The sequence below is a fragment of the Osmerus eperlanus genome, chromosome 6 (assembly GCF_963692335.1).
Source record: "Osmerus eperlanus chromosome 6, fOsmEpe2.1, whole genome shotgun sequence".
NCBI classification, from domain to species: domain Eukaryota; kingdom Metazoa; phylum Chordata; class Actinopteri; order Osmeriformes; family Osmeridae; genus Osmerus; species Osmerus eperlanus.
This window is the reverse complement of record NC_085023.1, coordinates 4,938,364-4,961,574: the sequence shown is the minus strand read 5'-3', so window position 1 is coordinate 4,961,574 and position 23,211 is coordinate 4,938,364. Positions and strand designations below refer to the sequence as shown.

Here is a 23,211-nt window from a genome sequence, read left to right as displayed (position 1 = left end):
CTTTGCCTTGGAGTGTGGTGTTTTGCTGAATCATAATCTTTAGCAATTACAGAACATTATCAAAGTCAGACTGGGACAGTGAAGAAACAGTTTCAGAAGTAGAAAACAAAACAGTGAGTCTGAGACTGTTCAATAATGTACTATATTAGACACGGATCAATACAAAACATTAGAGTCAAAATATACACACAGTACAGTGTATTTATATTGCACAAATATATCTATGTATAAATAATTACAGGATTTATTAATCTATGCACATTCACCAAAAGTTACAGCATTATACATGAAGACCTAAAGATAAAACAGCAATCTCCAACAACCTATCTGAGGATCCTGTCACAGAAAGCTGCATCTATCCATCTACTCATAGAAACACTTTCTCCTTTGCCTTGTGTTGTGCTGTGCACGGCTGGTCATGCTAGATAACTCCCATGCATCATATAAGGAGATATGCATGACTGAGCTTTCAGTTGCATAACCTCACCTTGAGAGTCTAGCCAGTGCGTTTACAGTTAATAAATAAAATAGGAATCTTCACAAGAAAGCATTCACACGATTATATGTATATCATTCACACGATATACAATAAAACACAATTCAAAAAACATGGAAAGGAGGAGGTTGTGTTTGAGAAGCTTCTTTCATGGATGTTGATGTGCTAAAAACAGTGTTTGTATTTAAGGTTTCAGGAGTGTGCTAGCTCTAACCATGATGATTGGTGCTTCTAAGATGACACACCATCTTCTCAGGAATAAAACACAAGGTTGTCCTATTTGAAAACCTGGGGAGTATTGATGCATGTATATAAGGGGACACAATGCTGCATTCTGAGTCCTTTGTGTGCTATAGTGCACTTGGATTGGTCAAGGGCTACCATCACACACAGAGAGAGAGAGAGAGAGAGAGAGAGAGAGAGAGAGAGAGAGAGAGAGAGAGAAGAAAAAAGAAGAGACGACAGAGAGGAGTAAGAAAGAGAGAAATGAGAGAGTGGCCTCTTAGAGTTGGCACGTGTCTGTGTGTGTGTGTGCATGTGTTTGTCTAGAGCGGTGGGAGGACATGTTTGTGTGTGTGACTGTGTGTGTATGTCTGTGTGTTTAGGTATACGTGTCTCACTGTGTGTCTTGAGTGTATGTGTCTGTGTGTGTGGAGTGTGTACTGTTTGCATATATGTTTTGTGTGTGTATGTATGCATGTTTGTTTTGTCTTGTGTCCTGACTGCATGTATGTGGTGTCTTGTCTGTGTGTGTGTGTGTATCTCAACTGTTTGTGTCTGTGTACGTATATGATGTATCAACTGTATATGTGTGTGTGTGTGTGTGTGTGTGTGTGTGTGTGTGTGTGTGTGTATGTATGTGTGTGTCTACAGCAGGGGGATGCGTGAGGGCTCCCACAGCTTGCGTGCTAGCTGGCTGCAGTGCTGCAGGATGTAGTCGGCAGGGATCACACCCAGGTGCACCGTCAGCAGCTCGTAGCACTTCACCACCTCCCCCTGGTGGCTCTTACTGTAGAGGCGCAGCAACTTCCTGTCACAGGGAGGAGAGACGTTAGCAACATCCTGTCATCAGGAGTAGAGGCGTTAGCAACTTCCTGTCACAGGGAGGAGAGGCGTTAGCAACATCCTGTCAGAGGGAAGGAGGCAATTGGCAGAGCAACTTCTTTCCTTCATCATTCCTACTTAGCCTTCCTTCTTTTCATCAATCCTGCCTTTAGTCGTTATGATTATTACTCGTAACACTCATTAATCAGGACAGACGCGGTATGGAGGAAGAAAGGAAGGTTTGAAGGAAGTAAGTAAGGATAGAAAGAGGCAAGGCTTGATGGGAGGATGGAAGTAGGAAGGAAGGAAGGAAGGAAGGAAAGATGGCTGGAAGGAAGGAAGCAGCCTAGCAGCCTCCCTACTTGTAGTAGTCACAGGCCAGCATTCCGATGGGGGCGGAGTCATCAGACAGGATGGGCAGGTCCATCACCTCCAGCTTGTAGCCCTGCATGAACATCCAGAACATCCAGAACATCAATCACTGAATTATTATATTAATAAATACACTATGAAGCGCAAACAGTACTGTTAGCCAAACAGTGCCAGCTAACTGTGTGTAGGAGATAGAGATAGATAGTGGAGGTTATTACGTGTGTGTGCGTGTGTGTGAGACGCACCGATTCATTCTCAAACCACAGGAAGTAGCAGAAGTAGTAATCTCCATCTCTCAGCGTGACGGTTGAGTAGCCCTTCTGGAGGTAGCGTCGCGTGGTATCGACCAGACTCCACACCTAAACACACACACACTTTGCATCAACAGCTTCTTCAGGGTATCTTAAACCTCCAAAACAAACATTCGGACACCCCTCTGAACCCTGGGCAGATGGTACGGTCCACACACCTTGCCCTTGATGAAGTGTGCCAGCGGCCCCTTTCCCAGCTCGGAGTTGGCGCGATCTGTGATGTTGAGGGACGGAGCGATCATCTGGCCAGCAGAACGATCCACATAGATGAAATGGACCAGACCAGGGAACTCCTCCAGGTACGTGACACCAGTCGGGTTAAGGGCCTGCAGTCTATTACACTGACCTGTACACTCTGTAAACTTTGACCTCTAACCTCTGACCTCAACCAACATCAGAGCGTGAGAGAGAGATGGTAAAGACAGAAGGACATAGAGAAAGACAGATAAGGCGAGACCGAAAGAGTAACAGTAAAATACAGCCTAGCCTCTACTGTAGGTTCGGCCTCTGTTTACACATTTCTGGATTGATAGAGAGACAGAAAAGCAGGCAGTCAGGCAGGCAGGGGGAGAGAGAGAGAGAGAGAGAGAGAGAGAGAGAGAGAGAGAGAGAGAAGGATAAAGGTCGAGAGGGTTGGGATGCGAAGTGGCATGAGCGCTGACCCACTGCTGTCTCTACAGGAGACCATCAGAAGGACCACCACAGTGGGAGGGGCCACTGGCCTAACAGGATATGACACCATGGTGATGTTCCGCTTGCTCTTTACCAGCAGGAAGTCCTTCCAGTCCATCAGCTTCTCCCTGGAGGTAGACAGAGAGAGAGAGAGAGAGAGAGAGAGAGAGAGAGAGAGAGAGAGAGAGAGAGAGAGAGAGAGAGAGAGAGAGACAGACAGACAGAGACAAACACAGAGAGAGACAAAGAGAGAGACAAAGAGAGAGACAAAGAGAGAAAAGAACGAGATTAAATATGTATACAGAGACAGAGAGAGAAAAGAAAGAGAAACATATGTGCAGAGAAAATAGATTCAGAGTGACAGAGACAGATAAATATTTATAGAGATCAAGTAAGATAGAGATTGAGAGGGGGGGGGGGAGGGAGGAAGAGTGAGAAAACAATTGTGAAAGACAGTAAAGGGGTGGGGGTGGGTGGGGATTGATACAATGCCTTGGAGGCATGATGTGATTATTCATCTCACACGTTCGATCCAGAAATATAACAAGAGCAGGTTCAAGTAGTGTTGAGTGAGACTGCTACAAGCCTGGGCTTGAGCATGGCACTGGAGAGAACCAGCCTCTGGACCCTCTGCTAGTAGGGAACCAAGCCTGGTTTTCTGATCCCTGTGCTGGTAAAGAAGGTTTTCTTACTGGACCATGGTGAGAGCTCGCTCCTGCAGGTGAGGAGAGAGGCGCTGCGGCCCTCCTCCTCCTCCTCCTCCTCCGTCCGTGATGAAGCACTGTCTGTAGACGGCACACAGCTGGGTCTTCATGCTGCGACACCAGGGCAGGAGACTGGAACACACACACACACGCACAGGATATTAACAGAGAAATACACATTGCGTCTCCAAAACTATAATGGAACATTTCGAACAAAGATACCCGTTTTGAAAGGACAATCTATCAAGTGAATTCATATTACATGGTCTGAATGCTGTCACGTTATGGGTGCACTGGTGCCCCCCCCTGCCCAGCAGGTGGCAGCGTGAGACTCACTCCTTGGTGAAGCCAGTCCCTGCTCTGGTGAAGGCTTTGTTCTTGAATTCCGTCCACACACTCTGCAGATGTGACGTCTGGGACAAAGGATGCAGACGGCTTGAAAGACGACATGTCACACACACAAACTTCCAAGCATACAGACCAAGGCACATAACCCCACACCCTTACTCGACCACACCCCCCCCCCCCCCACACACACACACACCCCTTACACAGACACCACCTCTCACACAGGTACGCACCAACACCGCCCCTCACACAGGCACACACACCACCCCTCAAACAGACACACACACACACCACCCCTCACACAGTTACAAACATACACCACCCCTCACACAGTTACAAACATACACCACCCCTCACACAGTTACAAACATACACCACCCCTGACACAGACACAGACACACACTCCACCCTCTACCTGAATGTCGCTGGTTCCAAGGGCTCTGATAAACTTGTCCAGTTTGCTGCGGAGATCCTGGATGGTAGGCTGCCCCCTGGTGGCTGCTGAGCCCTCCTGGCCCTCGCTCAGACGCTTCTCCAGCCGGGCAAAGGCATCAAGGAAGGAGTACACAGACGTGGCCACGGAGCTGTTAGGGATCTGACAGGTGACACGGAAGCATGATGAAATGTGTCTCTCCACTTTTGATGGAACAAGAAAACACTTCAGAACGCTTGACAAGAAATATCTGGAAAACATTCCAAACATTGTGTTTGTGGAGTGTGTATGTGTGTGTGTGTGGGTGTGTGTGTGTGTGTGTGTGTGTGGGGGGGGGGGGTTACACCTTGGTGAGAAGAACCAGAGTGATCCCAGGCCACAGCGGGAGGCAGTACATGGAGTGAGGCATCATGGGATAAAAGCCCTCCTTGAGCGTGACCTCCAGGAATACTCTGCACGGGGTAGCGGGGTCAGGGGGAGGGGCCTGCAGGGTCTGCAGGCTGTCTTCAGCCATCTGGATGTTATTAAAACATCACATTACAGCATTTACTAAAACATCACATTAAAATATGTTATTAAAGAACACAGTACATGTTATTAAAAAACATTCTAACAATGTTAAAACAGGTTATTAAAACAATACTGTATTCCAACATCACAGTACAATATGATATTAAAACAACCTAATACAACATGCTGTAACTTGTGATGCTGGCTTACAATAGAAAGGCCTTAAACAGAACTTTTGATGTTAGTACTGAGTGCAGAGGAACTGACCTGTATGTCTGGATCCACAAACTCAAACACAGGAGTACTCCTGTCTTCTTGCCTGCCTGGGTACAGAGAGACATGGGGGAGAGGATGAGAAGGAGAGAGGAAGACACAAAGAGACAGAGACAGATAGATAGTAATACAAGAGAGTGAGAGAGTGAGAATGAGAGTGAGAGAGGATATGAAGGTCTGACCAACAACACAGGCAGGCATTTGTGGCAACAGTGGTAGGTTGTGACACAACAGTGTAGCTACCTGAACTGGCTGAATCTGTAGGAGAAGACTGGCCATCTGTGGGGGATGCTTTTGGGGTGTAGAAGATCTCCGGCGTGTTCTCCACATCCTGCGCACACACACACACACACACACACACACACACACACACACATAGAAAATCATCAGGAAAACAGCATCCAAGGACTATGTCTGATTTCCCGTGTGGACAGATGGACAGACAAAAGTGCGGACTCTAGATGGAGGACCCTGCTGAACACCTACCTCTGGGTTTGAGTCGTCCAGATCGATGTTGCTAGGATACAGGTTCTGCACCATGACGATGAGGGCCAGGAGGTCAGAGGAGGTGAGACTGCTAGCATTACGACTGGAGAGGATGGAGGGATGAGATGAAATAGGTGACAGAATTTGTACCTAAAAGTAGTGTGCTAGCTATATAGTAGAATATTGTGTTACTAGCCTTGCTACTGCTACCTGTAGCGATGTTAGCCTAGCTATTCTTGTATAGAGAGTGAGTCATGATCATCAGTGGTTGGCATGATACGTTTAATAGTCTAGCAATCCTACTCAACATGGAAAAAAGGGTAGTAGCTAGGTATGATAACTTTTACTGAAGTAAAATGCTAGTAACTAGGTATGCTAACACTACCCATTGTTGAATGCTAATAGCTAGGTATGCTAACTATACCTGGAATAGAATGCTAATAGCTAGGTATGCTAACTCTACCTGGAGTAGAAGGCTAGTAGCTAGGTATGCTTATTACATGGACTAGAGCGCTAGTTGCAAGGTATGCAAACTACCTGGAGTAAAAGGCTAGTAGCTTTGTGTGCACCAGTATGAAGGCATGCAGCACCTCCTCTCCAGCCCTCTCCACACTGGTGTTGATCTGCTGGACCAGGCGACGTTCCAGGAACTCAATACACTGCTCACACAGGGTGGGGTGGATCAGTCTTTCCACCGCCTGGACCAGGGGGCGGGGGGTGGGCAGGAGTAGGGGGGAGAAGAGAGGGTGTAACAGGGGAGAGTTGTGTATTGGGACTGGAACAGTCTAGGATGGCTCCTGCATTTTACTAAAGAGATGTGTGCGCCAATATAGTGCTGTACTGTAGATTAAGACTGACTGGCTGGCTGGCTGGCTAGCTGACTGACAAAATGGCCGGCTGACTGGCTGTTCTCCAATACCTCCACCAGGAAGCTCTGGTCCTTCTCGCGCAGGCGGCTGTAGGTCTCCAGCAGGCTCTGCAGCTGCTTCCACAGCCTGGTCCTCTGCTCCGTGTCCTGGGGGCGCAGCCTGGGGGGAGATGCAGAGGAATAGGCTGAGAAAGGGGTACGGATAAAGAGAGGCTGGGATAAGGATAGGGAGAGGCTGGTGTAAGGATAGGAAGATGCTGGGGTAAGGACAGTGAGAGGCTAGGGTAAGGATAGAGAGAGGGTAAGGATAGAGAGAGGCTAGGGTAAGGATATGGAGAAGCTGGGCTAAGGACATGGAGAGGCTGGGATGAGGGTAAGGAGAGACCTGAGAGAATCTATGGAGAGGCTAGAGAGAGGCTATGGTGAGGCTGGGGGAAACTCAGTTAAGTTTTTTGTCAAGGCTGGGCTAAGCAGTACATACTCTTTCCTGAGGAGGGTGCTACTGAGTGTGACCATGCCGAAGAGCACGTCGATCATCTTCTTCATGACATAGATCTTCCTCTTCAGATGATTCTCTCCCTCCTCCCCATCACCGTTCACAGCGATGTACAGGCACTCGTCAAACTGACACAGAGAGAAGGACAGTCGATAAATCAATCCATCAATCAATCAACCAACTGTATCAACTTATCTACCCTAGCCATGCTAACTGTAGTTTGGTGTGCAAACCCTACTTATCGTAGAACATTTACTTTATGGAATTATTTATACACAGACTACAATACTACTATACTTTGCGTTATCTTGGGCCAGTGTATTTAGGATTCAGATCCCATGCAGTTGATCAATGTGTTTGGAAACATGTCCATAGTTTTGACCACTGCCTTTACTAACAGGTAACATGAGCCTAATCTTACCTAATGTCATTAGGTAAGATTAGGTCACACTGCTTTGAGGGTTGGCTACACTGTGACCGGGGTCCCAGAGGGGGGAACAGGACTGAGCCACAAACACTAAGAATGGAATGGAGCCAGGTTATGTGACTATGGTCATGGTCATGCAGTAAAACACAAGATTCTTCCACTTAAAGGTTGGTTCAGGATCACATGACCTGAGTGACGATTCACGAGGGAGGCTTTCTCTGAATCTGGGCGAGTAGGAAGACAACACTGTCCTTTTACTGTTTTATCTAAGGGACCTTTGGTGTGTGATACTTGTATGCATGGGTAAGCTTAAGTATGTGTCTGCAACTTTATATGTGTGTGTGCGTGTGTGTGTGCGTGTTTACCTGGTGCAGTACGTAAGTGTGGTTGTTCTCAGTGCTAAAGCAGGTGTAGCTGTCTCCCAGTCTGTCCACCATGGTGCTACAGGAGATGATGATGGGCGCAAACAACGTGTTGATACTGTCCTCAAAGGCTGGGGGCTGAAGAGGCACACGCGTGCAGGCAGAGGAGAGTAAAGGGAAACATAGGGATTAGTGCTGAACTAATTATATTGTGCTGAACAAGCTTACTACTCTGGGCCAATTCTGTTGATGAGAATACCCCACCGTTGCCATATTTCTGCCAGTGTAACTTATGAGCAGGACAATCATCCATCCATTATCCAATGCATCCATGCAATTAGCATTCCAATCATCATTCCTCACCCTCTCCCCCTCTTCTTGGAACGCCCCATACTGTTCCTGCAGGTTCAGTTCGTACTCCTTGTCGGTCCAATGAAACAGAACCTCGGCGGTCTCGCTTGCGATCAACAGGCACTTCATCTGTGCCCCGGTAGCAGTGTGGCGGTGTGTTGGCTGGTGTGTGTGGCAGCGTGCGGTGTAGCTATACGTTGTTACCGTGTCCAAATCACAGAGACCATCCCCGCGGCAGATATATTTCCAAAAAGACGCTCAGCCAAACCTCTCCGTACTGTTGAAGGATGACTTGGGTTAAACAAACCAGTCAGAAACAAAAATACATAAATAATGACGTTTCCAGCGTCGCCTTAATCCTCCCCAAAACGGACAGTGTTGTGTGGTCGCGTTACGATGCGTGGGAAATACAAAAAAAATCTGCCTCACATACTTGGCAAGCCAAAGATCACATTCTGCGGGTTGTGTTTAGGGACCACCAGACTGAGGCAGGTCCGAAAATGTTTTAGTCTTTATACTGTGCAGTTCAGACAATGCAATTTGCTGTAAAGAAAGGGGTCGTTGATAAATGAAAACTTACTTAGCTCATGCTTTCTTTCAGTGTTTATCCAACTGCCGTGTGTCGTCCAACGTTGGACATACGATGTTTTAACACCTTGGTTCATCCTACGGACATCTCTGCTACTGTTTTATTATGCTTCCGTGATAGAAAGTTTCTCCTATTCTCTGCATCATGTGACAATCGCAGCCCCAGCTGGACACGGAAGCTGCATGCCTGGATAATAAGAAGGCGCCTCCGGGAGAGGTCGCCCTCTAAACCTGATCTCAAACCAGCTTGAGGTCTGTCCTGCCCCACTACTCTTTATCTAGGTTTACTGCTAAACTGTTTCTCGATCGGTGTTCAGCGGACTGTACTGACGGTGGAGGGCTACGGCCCCGAACAGGGAAACGACTGAGAGCTGAGGTCATGTGCCGGTGTGTAAACCAGGACTCATGACTCTGACACAGGTTTTTAGCTAACGATTTGGCATTTAAAGAATGCAGTCTAGCTCATGGCAGTTGTGTAATTGGGGTTGTGGTGCCTTGTGTTCAATAATGAATAGGCTTGTTAAGGTCCGTTATCACATGAAATAGGTTATGCCTTCCTATTGCGCAAAGAACAATTTAATAGTTTGTATTAACTGTATGCTATGCCTTGAAGGATTGCCTTAATTAAAGTTTTTAGATAAAAAAAATTGATAACTAGGGAACACACACATCAAGAGACATACACAGCCACACAAAACCATTGACAAACATACACACACACACACACACACACACACACACACACAGAGGCACACATGCATGCACACACACACACTACACAGCCACACACAGACACATCGGACATATGTCTCTCTGTCATCAGTAAGGCCTTGGGGGAAATCTTGAATGGCAGTTTTCGTTTAAGTGGATCTTCTAAAGGATATCACTTAATGACCAAGACAAATCTGTATTATCCATGCAGGATACTTAGAGAACATGCTTGCTTAGTATGTTTGTCCTCAGGCATAACACAACTCTGTTTGCATATGCCATAGCAAAGAAAGCTCTCTGTTTTCCAAGCACCAATGTAACATAAATATTTAGGTTTTATTAACCTTGCTTTGGTCAGACTTGTCCAACCGGCTGGGAGTCCCTGCATTGTTAAGGCAGTCTAATCTAGGCCATAGCTTTCCAGACAAGCCGACATTCATGAAAGCCTTATTCAAACTGACTACTGTATACACAGAATAAACATGACTAAATCCCCTTGGTCAGACAGTGCATGGCTAAGGGGGTCGTGCATGTTTCAGACTGGTTTTCTGAGCATAAACAGTGTTGGGAAGGGTCTGGTTTCATCCAACGTAGCTAAAGAGTCTCTGTCACGCAAAGATACCCTGATACAATGCAGTCTCCCGCTAACCTGAACACACACAGACACTTTGTCGGAGAAAGACGTACTCTGGAGTTATTATGACAAGGTACCGGTTTACAGGAAACTACCCCTTGGCCAAACAGAGCTGTTCCTGTAGAAAACTAAAAGTCAGATGATGTGGAAGTGATAAGCTCCTGGCTACTGACAACGACTTCAGCATGTTTCCACAGTGTGGTACTGTTTTCACACTCCCTACTTGTGTAGCGGTCTGGGTAGCAGGTTGCATCAGCCTTTTGTTGTCAATTGACAATTGATTATTACCATGTAATAAAGCGTCCATTTTCTTATGTTTACTTTGTATGATTAAGTATACATTTGTCGTGGTAATTTGCATGGGAATGCTAGGCTGTCTGTGGAAGACACCATGCCAGACCTGGTAGGACCTTGGTGTGGTCCAACGACGAGCCTTACATTTTGACCGTTGGTGGGGGGGGGGGGGGGTGGATCACGGTTGAAGATGGACTTCTATTACTACTTCAGGACCCTGTTGTTTTTAGAAATGCTTGTGTGTCCTTGATTCATCCAGCTATGAGATTCTGTTTGGGTAAGACCCGTTTCCATGTGATTTCACATGGTGTGTTTTTGTGGCTGTGTTGTACTAAAACGATTGCTTTTGTCAGTCATACCCTGAACGTTTGTATCAGGCACGCACAGCTGCTCCTTAGACTTTTAGTCAAACTAACTATGACATCCTTCTGAAGTTGTTTAGTTTGAGAAAGACCAGTGCAGTGTCCATTCTGGCTGTTTCCTATCCCAACCATGTCTATGTCCTCAAATGTGTGGTGTGTGTTTACGCACTTGGGAGTGCATATATCCACAAGTGTGTGTGTATTTGTTTGGGCTTGTGTGTAGGCACTGTTTTAGTGTATGTATTGACACGTGTGTGTGTGTGTGTGTGGGTGCGTATGCATGTGTGCGTACTTACAGTGTGAGTGTATGTCTCCACACTAGTGTGTGTGTGTGTGTGTGCCTCTGTTTTTGGGGGAAGCGTCACTTAGTTTCCACAAACAAATGTCCCTGAATTGAATGTCTTTGATGATGGAGGCGTGGTCTGGAGAAGATGCATCCCAGCCTCCAGGGCAGAACACGCTGGACTGGGTCATAAACACAGAGTGTGAACGAGTCTGGGGCTCTGGTTAAGTGAACCAAAATGGCCCGTTTAAGATGAACCATATGTAATAAAGGAGAATAAATTCACCAGGCTTGTTGTTGGACACAACCTCTGGTATTCATGCAGAAAGAAAAATCAATTTCAAGGATTTGGCGACCGCAACGGGGGGGGGGGGGGGGGGGGGAAGCACTCATCCGGTTCTGCTGAACTTGTAGTGCTTCAGTTCGTAGCTTTTGAGGAGGTCTTGAAAGTGATTCATAGAACACAATGCTATGCACTGTACAGTGTGCTTTATTATCAGTATTACACAAGGTGGTATTGTATAATCCCTCTTAAGCAAAACATCTCTGTATCCACCTTACAAGGCCTGGCCTGGTCGGTCTGGTCTGGTCTGGCCCAGCCCGGTCGGATTGGTCTGGTTGGGTCAGGTCTGGTGTCGTGGTATGGTCTGGTGTGGCCTGGTCTGATCTTGTCTGTCTGGTTTGGTTTGGTTTGGTCTGGTCTGGTATGGCCAGATCTGGTCTGACCCTCTTTGTTGCTTCTCTGAACTAAGTCTGACTGCAGCTGCCTTGACATCTGGGGTTAACGTGTGTGTGGGAGTGTGTGTGTGTGTGTGAGTATATAACCCCTGGCTGTCAAGCCAACAGCATCCCTCTCTCTCTCTTTCTCTTTGTGACCGTTCCAATATGGATGAGAGGTTCATCCAGGCTCACTTTGATCATGTGTCAGCCGATCCTCTGGGTGCCTTCACCCTGGGGCAAATAAAGACAGAAGAGGATGACGATGAAGAGGAGGATGTTCTGAATTCCTCCCTCTGTCACTGGTCATTCCTCATTCTCTCTGTGGCACAGGGGCAGGTTTAAATCAAGACCAGGCTTTTGTCTTCTTTTTTCTCCTCATGTTCCACTTCCTGTCATGGTCTTCAGTCTAGCCCCTCCAGATCATGGGGTCTGCTGTGGATCCAACGGATTTAATAGAACTTATTTAATCAAACACATTCACCAATTGTATATAACTATACAGAAGCCCACTAACCAGCCATACTTCCAGTCTGTCAGTCTGTCAGTCACCCAGCCAACCAGTCTGTCAGTCACCCAGCCAACCAGTCTGTCAGTCTGTCAGTCACCCAGCCAACCAGTCTGTCAGTCACCCAGCCAACCAGTCTGTCAGTCACCCAGCCAACCAGTCTGTCAGTCACCCAGCCAACCAGTCTGTTAGCCAGCCTGCCTACCTGCCAATTAATAATAATGAACTTTTAGTGTGTTGAAATAATTTACCAGTTGTACATGAATTGTGAATAAATCAAATGTTTAAACAAAAGATCCGAGTGTGTTGGAGTCCTTTGGATTATCCTGTGAAACCAGTTTATCCTCATATCTCATGACTGTCCTGAAGTGGAGCCGAACACGAGACTGGTGGAAACAGTTCCTGCCAGTGAGGCTTACTTTGCTTGTTGTGGCACACAGTTATTAAGGACTTGAATCAGCTGTTTTAGGTTAGATTACTGGCTACTGTACACACAAGGAAGCCTTTGTTTAAAGGACAAAAGCTAAGCAGAATAATAACACAAATACCAAAGCTTTGCAATTTCGTCTTTTACGTTCATTTTATTATCAGTGTAAATAATTTCTTTTTCAAAAAAATAATATGCGATCTCGATTGCACACTATACAGAATAAAATATTGCTCTCTTAACAAACAGGAAATATGAACACCTCTACAAGAACAATGGACACATTCTGAGGAGAAAGATGAACGTTATAATCATCTAAGATTCACGGACAGAAACCACCCAGGATTGAAACCACCACAGTCCTCTTTGTACTCTACAGCTATTTCACAGACACAGCCTTTCCCCCTGTTCCCCCTTCATGAACACTGACCACTGATCAGAAAGGACTGGATGGGACAAAGCAATATGGCAACAACCTGTCCCATCAATGCCTCAACCCACCCAGGTCTCTCTTCACCACGTGGATAAAGAAGTCACTGCAACAGATCAATGGCTGCAAAATGAATACAATTAAGTTGTTTGAACACAAAGAGACTGTGGCTATAAAAGCAGAGTCATTTTAGGACACAGTCATATATTGAACAGTATCCCATGACATTACAATGGTAAAATTGAAGAATGTGTATACATGTAAAGAACACTAAATGACTAAACTTCAAGGTCTGGTTTTGGGTTTGAACTGAGAGTCGTTCACATGGGGTGAAGGAGAGGGGGGGGTACAATTGAAGTCATTGTTGTTTCCACAGCACTAGAAACAATAACCAACACATAGAAACTCACTTAAATTATGTGTATACAGTATACATAGCCAAGGTAAACACCGCAATCACGCATTTTTCAAATTTAACGTCTCATATGTACATTACATAGAAGTTATACTGGCTAGGGAAAATCTGTACAAAAGATGTCAAACATTGATAGTATTCATCAAAAAAGCTAGCAGCATAGGGGAGATCTGGACACAGGAGATGGTCCGCAGAGAGGCTTTTGATGTTTGAAGGTTGACCAAAATATCTGACCATAATATCTGACCATGTCTGAACAACAATTACAAATCCATGGGTTTCTATGTTTGTATTGATGTTTTTTTTTCCTCACTGTAGCCGTTCACACAGGTACAGACATTTATAATACACACATGCACACACACATACAACCACACATGCATGTACATGCACAGATGCATAAACACACACAAAGGCACACAACACACAAGGTCACACACACACACAAACACACACACACACACTCAGAGCTCTGTGGGTTGTCTGGAGAAGATTGGGTCAACCAGTGTTGTTTTGGTTTACAGGTTCTCCTCTCTTCCTGCACCTTGACAAATTCAATAACAGGAACGAATGTTAGGAGGCCAGGAAGGACAGAATGTTCTTGGCAGACTCGGAACTGGCCATTGGAAGACCCAGGGATGATCAAAGATGTTTAGCGATGAACACAGCCTCCAGACCATCCGTTTCTGTCACAACAAAAAGCACGAAGCACGCAACAGTACAGTATCTCCGTCACAGCAAGAGGGCGTACTGCAGCACAGCGATGAAGAGGAGGGGCAGGGGTGATGAAGAGGAGGGGCAGGGGTGATGAAGAGGAGGGGCAGGGGTGATGAAGATGAGGGGCAGCGCTGATGAAGAGGAGGGGCAGGGGTGATGAAGAGGAGGGGCAGGGGTAATGAAGAGGAGGGGCAGGGGTGATGAAGAGGAGGGGCAGGGGTGATGAAGAGGAGGGATAGTGGTAATGAAGAGGAGGAACAGGGGTGATGAAGAGGAGGGGCAGGGGTGATGAAGAGGAGGGGTGATGAAGAGGAGGAGCAGGGGTGATGAAGAGGAGGGGCAGGGGTGATGAAGAGGAGGGGCAGGGGTGATGAAGAGGAGGAGCAGGGGTTACGAAGAGGACGAGCAGAGATGATGAAGAGGAGGAACAGTGAAAGGTTTTCAGTGCAACCCTTGTTCATGTACGAAGGGCAAGCCTTTCTTGGACTGGAAGAAGGATCAGGGATCAACTCTGCTCTACTCTGCTCTACCGTGGAGGAGTTTGTTAAGCTAAGGGAGGAGACAGGAAACATATTTAAAAAGGGGAGGGTGAGCATGGTACGAGGATCAGAGAAGGAAAGAGGATCTAGCTCAGGTGTCAGGGATCAGGTGTGGACGGGTCATAGTTCAGAGGTCAGGGGTCTGTATAACTGTGTGTTGAAGGTGAGTAGGGGTCAGAGTCGGGGGTTCAGGGGTCAGTATTATCTCTTGCAGGCGTATGCGTTGATGTTCTTGATGACGTAGAAGCCTATGGTCATGGGGGGCATGGCTATCGTGCGACCGGCCCTCAACGTCCTGGGCTTCAACTCGGGGAACGTGTCGTTGTCCACCATCAGAAGGCGTTCTCCATTCAGCTGCACAGACCTGGAGGCACAGGTCACACAAACAGTGGCATTAGACAAACAGGATCATACTAGATAGAGTAGATTCATCCAGAACAAAGTAGAACAAGATCAGACAAAGTAGCCCTGTTGGAAGTCTTTAGATACGTCATTTGCTAAAGTAGAACTTTTTTCAGACCATGAAGTAGACAAAAATACCTCTACCAACAACCAGTCACAAGTGCTGAAGTGAATAACATTCATGCTGATCAAGTACAACATAACTGGAGCAGGTTTAGAGGATGTCCTTACAGTATTTTAACACTTGGGGGCGATACAGGTATAGAATTACAATCCATCAAGAAATACTGAATAGTTGCTTAATCAGGGAAAGGGACCGATTAATACGGTGGATGCTAGTATGGGTCAATTCCATTAATAAAAATGTAAAAAGATTAAATAGGATCATGGAGCGAAAGTCTTCTGCTAACATGCTGTGTCCTGGGAGAACAAGAAGTTCTCCAGTTTTTCGAGACAGCTAGTTTGCATCATTTGGCTTGGTAGGTTTTTCAGAGTTCAGAGGGTTCCCATGGTCATGAGTGCAGCGCTCGGCGTGCTAGCGGCGTCCTGGCAAGCGTCAGAAGGCTGACGGCTAACTGGTGCTGATGGGCTGATATGTCTCAGAGCTGGGAGGTTTTATTCACTGTACCATGCCAAAACATGCATCAAAGCAGTCAAATAAGAAACCAATCAAAGGGTTGGAATTGATTAAAACATTACGAGGCAAAGTATTTCTCCGTTGTGAAGGGCAAAAAATGCATCGATTTCCCACCTTCCCTTGTATGGATACAATAGGTCTCAGTTATAGAAATGAGGGACGATACAGGGACTTCTTTATCAGGCTGATTGTATGGTAATCCCACATTCTACTGTTCCATTTGTGAAATTATCAGATAGCACAATCAACTCATTATTGTCCCGCTAATATCCTGAGGAAATCTTTTGAAAATATTCAATATTTCCAAGGATGAGCGTCATCCTGGTTCCCTCGAATGAAAGTATAATTATAGATATGGCAGTTAACATTAACTAAATATTACTCTGCTGTATTTTTTGGCCACTTGGGAGCATGTGTTTGGACTTGGCAGTTTAAGAGATCTTCCTAAGTGACCGTTTTGTGTTCCACTGCAGAGTTAGCAGAATACTGGGTGTTATTTCACACCAGGTCCTGGACAAGTCTGAGCTGCATCAGCAAAAACGTTCAAAATGAAAGAAGAAAACAAAGAAAAAAATCTACAAAAAAGAAAAATAAACCATGTAACTTTTTAAAGGAAATATTGGGATCCATCGAAAGGTCGAGCGGTCGTTTCTGAAGCCGGACAGACTTGCTGCCGTCCTTTTGGCCCCAGATGGACCCTCTGGTGGAGTTCAGTTTTTGTTGTAGACATCTGGTGTTGCTAAAACCTTAATAAAAGTCCCTCCATTTCTCCCCACGGAGAGAGAAAGTACTTAGGGTCTAAAACAGAGCCTGGGTCTCGCTCCACTGCTTACGGTCCCATTAATTATGCCCTAATCCTGGCTCAGCACCGCAAACATCCTTGGTCATTAGCGTCTTATTGCAGGATTGGGCCTGAGTCAGAACAACAGGGTGTGCGTGAGTGTCATATCTCACAGGCAAGTCAGCAGACACACACAGGCACACACAGGCAAGGCAGCACACACACACACAGGCACACACAGGCAAGGCAGCACACACACACAGGCACACACAGGCAAGGCAGCACACACACACAGGCACACACAGGCAAGGCAGCACACACACACAGGCACATACAGGCAGAGCAGCACACAGACACATACACACTCCAGGCTGCTGTTTGAGGGTTGCAGGATTGGGCTGGAAAATGAGTAACTGGCCGGGAGGTTAAGTGTGGAGGGGGGTGGGGGGTGGGGGGGGGGGGTTGGGGGGTGGAGGCTGGAGGTGATCATTAACAGACACCTGGGGTCTCCTTGAAAAGCCCTGATTCAAGTTACATACACCCTGACAGGAGCACAAACACATGGCAAAAATCCTCAGATCTAGCCTATGTAATGTCTGGATGGCCAGACATTACATAAAGCCATTTTGCAATTTTAATACAATAAAATAGGCTGAACAAGAGAATGGGTGAAAGGAATTATATGAAGAAGTGGGTGATTTGTGATATATTAATTTCATGAATAGAAAGGGAGAGAAGAAGGAGAGAGGGTTGAGAGGAAGGAGTGATGCTAATGAAGCTCCCAGGGGTTCTCTCCAAACTAGCGCAAAGAATGGAACCTGTGGAAAATGGGGAGAGGTTCTGTATTCTATGCCTTCTAGAGAACTCTGAGAAGTTCTGTGTTCTAGGCCTTCAGGAAAACTCAGATAACGTCTGTGTTCTAGGCCTTCTAGAACACGAGGAGAGGTTCTCTGTTCTGAGCGGATGTTTCACATCATTGCCTTGCCGGCTGGTTTTCAACTTCAATAAATCGTGACAAACGTATTATGATAATATGATTTTATGGTCAATTCTGAAGCGTGGGCTGAGCTGATGTTTCATGTCTGCTGATGGTGGGTGATTGGTTATTTTGACTTCGATGCTGACAGCACACACACACAGATCACCTCCACTCCAGAAACCAAACAGGCTACAGACATGTAGACTTGCTGGACCTGTTGGTGTGTGTGTGTGTGTGTGTGAGTGGACAGCACCGCCCCCCTCCAGAGCAACACAGAACTATGTGTTGGCCATGTTTGGAGTTTGCCGTTCCTAGACAGAGCTCCCAGGTCTAGCAGGGCGGCACTCAGGAGCCACATGGAGGCCTCAATGTTATGGTAACCCTGGCAACGCAGCACTCCCAGCCTCTCTCCACTAAGTTCGTCTCGTTAGACCAGTGTGTATGGAACGCGATACTCTATTAGTGCACCACACGGATGTTTGCTTAGAAAACACCCCAGTGTGTGTGTGCTTGGGTAGTGTGTGTGCATACAGTATGACTGTGTCTGTGTGTAAACAGTATGAATGTGTGTGTAGTGGATGGTTGAGGGGGTGTGCAGTATGTGTGTGTGTGTGTGTGTATTTGTGTGTGAATGTGTGAGTGCGTGAGTGTGTGTGTGTGTGCACTCACTTGGCGTGGAGTCCATCCGTGCCGTGCGGCTGTAGTAGGTACTGGTGGACAGTCTTGTTCCGTAAAGTTCCCGCCAACTTGATTTTCTTCCGTGACCGATGCAGATTGATGATGTAGATGGTTATTGATCCACGTACATAATTATGACTGAAGATTGTAAAAAGAGAACAATATAAATAACCTGAATGATTAAGGGGAAAAATAGGTAACAAAAATGGCAGTTTGTGAAACAGCAGCATGTTCTAATCAGGAGCACTGTTGATGTTGAAAACCACCTGTTCCAGAACTACTCCCCAGTTGCAGAAACCCAAGATTATGACTTTAACATCTCAACCGCAAACACATCAGAATGAGAAGAGAAAGCTGATGACGGTCAATATCATCTTTAATGTGGACTGTTATGACTTCTACATTATACAGTTCACACTTTATACAGTTAGCTAATGCTTCTATCCAAAGCAACGTACAAACAGTACTTCTGTCTAGCATAAGCATCCCCCCCACCTCACACACACACACTAGAGGAGAATGTGTTATTTATTTTCTTCCTTATCTCCTGCTAGATTAGACAAGTTTTGTGGCGTCTTCGTCTGCGAAGCACGATGGGGTTCACGGTAACTTCAAACAAGTGACTGTGAAAACACCAAAGAAATCTTTGATACGCTGCTAAAATGGCACTGCTGAAGGGCTGGATCTAAAGACATGGCCTTTATGAATAACAGTAACAGTAAAACATATTATTATTAAAACATTTACTCTTCAACTAAGTGTTCCAAAAATAATTTTAACTAGCCGTTATACATTGCATTTTATTGGAAACGCTAAACCTATCATCTATTTCAGCAAGGGCATATTTCTCATGGACAACCCTTGGTCCTAGAGCTGCACATTAAACAGAGTCTCCTGAATTCTGTGCACTATGATGTCATCTGAGGGAATAAAATATAGGTTTTATTTTAATTGTAATTCATTTAGGAGAAGACTGCACGTGTGATCAAGTCATCAGCTATGTGTGAGCTGGATGGAGTGGAGAGCTACAGTTATAGCTACAACAGAGCTGAAGGCCAGGGCAGGGTGAGGCAGGCAGGGTGAGGCAGGCAGGGTGACGCAGGCAGGGCAGGGTGAGGCAGGCAGGGTGAGGCAGGCAGGGCAGGGTGAGGCAGGCAGGGTGAGGCAGGAAGGGTGAGGCAGGCAGGGCAGAGTGAGGCAGGCAGGGTGAGGCAGGCAGGGCAGGGTGAGGCAGGCAGGGTGAGGCAGGCAGGGTGAGGCAGGCAGGGCAGGGTGAGGCAGGCAGGGTGAGGCAGGCAGGGCAGGGTGAGACAGGCAGGGTGAGGCAGGCAGGGCAGAGTGAGGCAGGCAGGGCAGAGTGAGGCAGGCAGGGTGAGGCAGGCAGGGTGAGGCAGGCAGGGCAGAGTGAGGCAGGCAGGGTGAGGCAGGCAGGGTGAGGCAGGCAGGGCAGAGTGAGGCAGGCAGGGTGAGGCAGGCAGGGTGAGGCAGGCAGGGAAGGGTGAGGCAGGCAGGGTGAGGAAGGCAGGGCAGAGTGAGGCAGGCAGGGTGAGGCAGGCAGGGCAGGGTGAGGCAGGAAGGGTGAGGCAGGCAGGGTGAGGCAGGCAGGTCAGAGTGAGGCAGGCAGGGTGAGGCAGGCAGGGCAGGGTGAGGCAGGCAGGGTGACGCAAGCAGGGCAGGGTGAGGCAGGCAGGGCAGGGTGAGGCAGGCAGGGTGAGGCAGGCAGGGTGAGGCAGGCAGGGCAGGGTGAGGCAGGCAGGGTGAGGCAAGCAGGGCAGGGTGAGGCAGGCAGGGCAGGGTGCGGCCGGCAGGGCAGGGTGAGGCAGGCAGGGCAGAAGAAGGCCCAGACATATAGGAATGAACAACAACAAGCCAGCAGACTGGAAACAGGTGCTTCTCCTTTGGGATCTCGCTGGGCTGGCTCTGGGCTGGCTCTGGGCTGGCGAGGGAGTCCGGGGGAACTGGTTAGCTCCTTCCCTGCTCACAGTCTCTCCGCCTCTCCCTCCCTCTCTCTTTCATCCCTCTGTCTCTCAGCATCAATTCATCTTTTATCTCTCCATCTCTCATCTCTTTGTTATGAGTCTTTCTATGTCTGTCCTATCTGACCCTCCCTCCATTTTAACTCTCTCTCTCTTTCTTTCTCAATCTTTTAGGCATGGGGAACCTGCTTGAGGCACACATTACATTAAAGGGGAGGAATGCGAGTGGTCTTGGTTGGTGATAAATAATGTTCTAGTAATAAAGTTGTAATAATAATTAGGGATGTCAAGGGATTTATCACGTGCATATTCATTACATGACATAACTAAATTGTGAATCTAAAAAAAACATCATGGTACAATGTACAAGGTACATTGGTCTTCATTCTCCATTTGTCCCTCACATCAAGCATGGTGTGCAGCCAGCGATATGTTTCAGGGCTAACAGGGCTGTCTGTGTTAGCAGTGTGCTTGGCAAGCAAATGGTACTAAGACTACATGTACTCCGGTGGTAACTCAATTCACATGGATCACATTGCTCTGGCAGGGTTTATAGGTTAACTTGAGCAAAATACTTGAAAATGCATCTATTGCTTGCTAGTTTTCATCCTATGTAAGAGGGTTAGGGCCCAGAAAATCTACATTCAGAGCTCATTCAGGAAACACAGGGTTGCTTTTTGGGGGGGCAAGGCCCTAATACTCTTACATATCATCCAATTTACAGTACCTGCGTTAGCGCGTCAACAGAATGTTATTATTGTATTATTATAACTTTGACAACCCTAATAATGATAATAGTAATGCAATGATTATTTATGTATTATGTAATGATAATATTATAATAATAACATCATACTACTATGATCATTATTCATGAATTTTGTAATAATAGTATAATGTAAAATATATAATTATTGATTGATTCTGGGATAATTGTACAATAATAAGCACAATTTCTGTGCTTGTCTGCACAGAAGCCCGTGGTTCTGCACACAGCAGTCTCAGACAGAAGTGATGGAGAGATTGAGGGAGAGATAAAGATGGCGAGAAGGAAGGAGAGATAGAGACCGTGCTGACCTCTCACCTCTCCCTGCCTCAGACCACTCACTCAACAGCTCTCTGGTGTCAGGCAGTTGCCTTTTGGGAACATCCATTGTGCCAGACAAGATCAATCAATCACCGATAACTGAACTAACATGAATCCAAATGGTATGTTTTGCAAACTCGAACCCTGCTTTATAGTTTAGGAAAGATTTTTGTGTCTGTATAAGATATAGATGTAGATGGAAGAGATGCCATATGGAGGTGGAGATGGAGGGATGGAGAGATGGAGGGATGGAAGGATGGCAGGACAGAAGGCTGTAAGTCTAGCCTGGCGCTGACAGCAGGCCTGCCTAGGTCCACATAGGCCTGAGTTAGATGATAACCTTGAAACAGGCCATGGTGGCAACATGGCTCCGCTCTCCCTCTGCTCCTCACACAGACTGCTATTGTCCCCCCCCCCAAGCCTCTACCCAGTCCCCTCTCCTCACCCCTTCCTCCCCCAGCTCCCTCCCCCCAGCCCCTATCTCCCTCTGCCTCCCTCTACAACCTATGAGCCCCTCCAGCCAATCTGAGCTGGGATAAAGGAGTGACACTGCTTTTCAGCGGCTCTTTGACAAGAACAGCCCTCCCCCCTTACTCGCACCCACACTACCCCGACCGTCCCCTACACCCCCCCCCCCCCCCCCCCCCAACCACACACTTGATAAGTGATACCTGTTAAGTTTTATGGCCTCTGAGTCCTGAAAGAGGGAGTGTCTGGATCCAGATTATTTATGGGGGAGAAGAGGGGAATCTACTGAGGAACAGGCTACTGAGAGGACACCAGACACCAGACCTCAGGTGGCTACTGGAGTAGGAGGAGGAGAGGGAGGAGGGCCGGAGGGGGAGGACAGGGAGGAGGGGTGGAGGAGGCAAAGGAGGAGGGGGAGTAGGAGGGTGGGAGGATGACAGGATGGGGGTATGAGGAGAAGGAGGAGGGAGGAGGGGGTGGAGAGGGAGGAGGAGAGGGAGGAGGGGCAGGAGGAGGATGATAGAGAGGAGGAAGGGGAGGAGGAAGAAGTAGGAGGACTAGGTGCAGAGGAGGGGGAGGAGGAGGAAGGAGGAGGAGGGGAGAGGAGGAGGAGGAGGAGGAGGAGGAGGAGGAGGAGGAGAGGAGGAGGAGGAGGAGGGAGGGAGGGAGGGAGGGAGGGGATGAAGATGACTTCGGTGGTGAGGAGGAGGAGAAGAGGGAAGGAGGAGGTAGTGGAAAGTCAAGTTCAAACTGCCTGGAGCTGAATAGGGAACTAAACTGAACACCAAGTGGGTGCATTTGATTTGAATTTGTGTGAGTATGTAGCTGGACACTGGACATGTTGAGACTGAAACTATGGACCATGAAGTGTGTTACAAGTTATGCAAGGACTTTGAGTGTGTGAGGGTATGTGATTGCATATGTCTGTGGGAGAGCCAGTTCATGTGTGGGATTACAGAAAGTGGGTGAATTCATGCATGTGTGTGTCTGTGTGTGTGGGTGTCTGTGCAGTACGTATATGTGTATGCATGTGTGTGTGTGTGTGCTTACTTGTGGAAACTGGTACAGTGGGCGTAGATGCGGAGCTTGTCTCGGATGACCCTCCCTGGTCGGGGCTTCTTCTGCAGTCCTGCCACTCTGACAGCCAGCACCCCTGGGCCCCACCAGACGCTTAAACACCAGGGAGAACCAGTAGTCCTGGAACACCAGCACACACACACACACACACCCACATACACATACACACATGTCAAGTCAAGTCACTTTATTTATGAAGCACATTTAAAAAACAGCCAACACACATGCATACACACATAAACACACACACATACACACACACATACACACACAAATACACACATATATACATGCACACACACATACACATGCAGGCAAACACATGCACATGCACGTACAAACAGATAC

The 23,211-nt window shown here is 47.1% G+C and overlaps 2 protein-coding genes across 2 annotated transcripts in view; both read right to left on the bottom strand.

The window, feature by feature from the left end:
- Window positions 1–124: 124 nt before the first annotated feature.
- hps1 (HPS1 biogenesis of lysosomal organelles complex 3 subunit 1) lies at window positions 125–9,037 on the bottom strand. The gene is made up of 18 exons (XM_062463105.1): window positions 8,734–9,037; window positions 8,166–8,430; window positions 7,806–7,940; window positions 6,999–7,141; window positions 6,569–6,677; window positions 6,187–6,347; window positions 5,650–5,752; window positions 5,407–5,494; window positions 5,158–5,213; window positions 4,727–4,894; window positions 4,363–4,542; window positions 3,936–4,012; window positions 3,588–3,731; window positions 2,959–3,023; window positions 2,382–2,527; window positions 2,158–2,271; window positions 1,903–1,985; window positions 125–1,526 (listed from the first exon to the last, which is right to left on the bottom strand). The coding sequence occupies exons 2-18, from the start codon at window positions 8,280–8,282 to the stop codon at window positions 1,364–1,366; spliced, it is 2,052 nt and encodes a 683-aa protein (XP_062319089.1). The 5' UTR covers window positions 8,283–8,430; window positions 8,734–9,037; the 3' UTR covers window positions 125–1,363.
- Window positions 9,038–12,810: 3,773 nt separating this feature from the next.
- Window positions 12,811–23,211, bottom strand: part of hpse2 (heparanase 2) — a 16,345-nt gene continuing 5,944 nt past the window's right edge. Inside the window, 4 exon segments of the mRNA XM_062464490.1 lie at window positions 12,811–15,142; window positions 18,247–18,393; window positions 22,837–22,937; window positions 22,939–22,983. Coding sequence (XP_062320474.1) covers window positions 14,980–15,142; window positions 18,247–18,393; window positions 22,837–22,937; window positions 22,939–22,983 — 456 coding nt within the window. The 3' untranslated portion in view covers window positions 12,811–14,979.

Coding starts and splice junctions, on each gene's coding strand:
- hps1 (XM_062463105.1), bottom strand. CDS start 8,282: ATGAAGTGCCTGTTGATCGCAAGCGAGACCGCCGAGGTTCTGTTTCAT. Junction 5,214..5,406: donor TACAGATTCAGCCAGTTCAG/GTAGCTACACTG, acceptor CTCTGTACCCAG/GCAGGCAAGAAGACAGGAGT. Junction 2,528..2,958: donor GCGGAACATCACCATGGTGT/CATATCCTGTTA, acceptor CGACTGGTGTCA/CGTACCTGGAGGAGTTCCCT.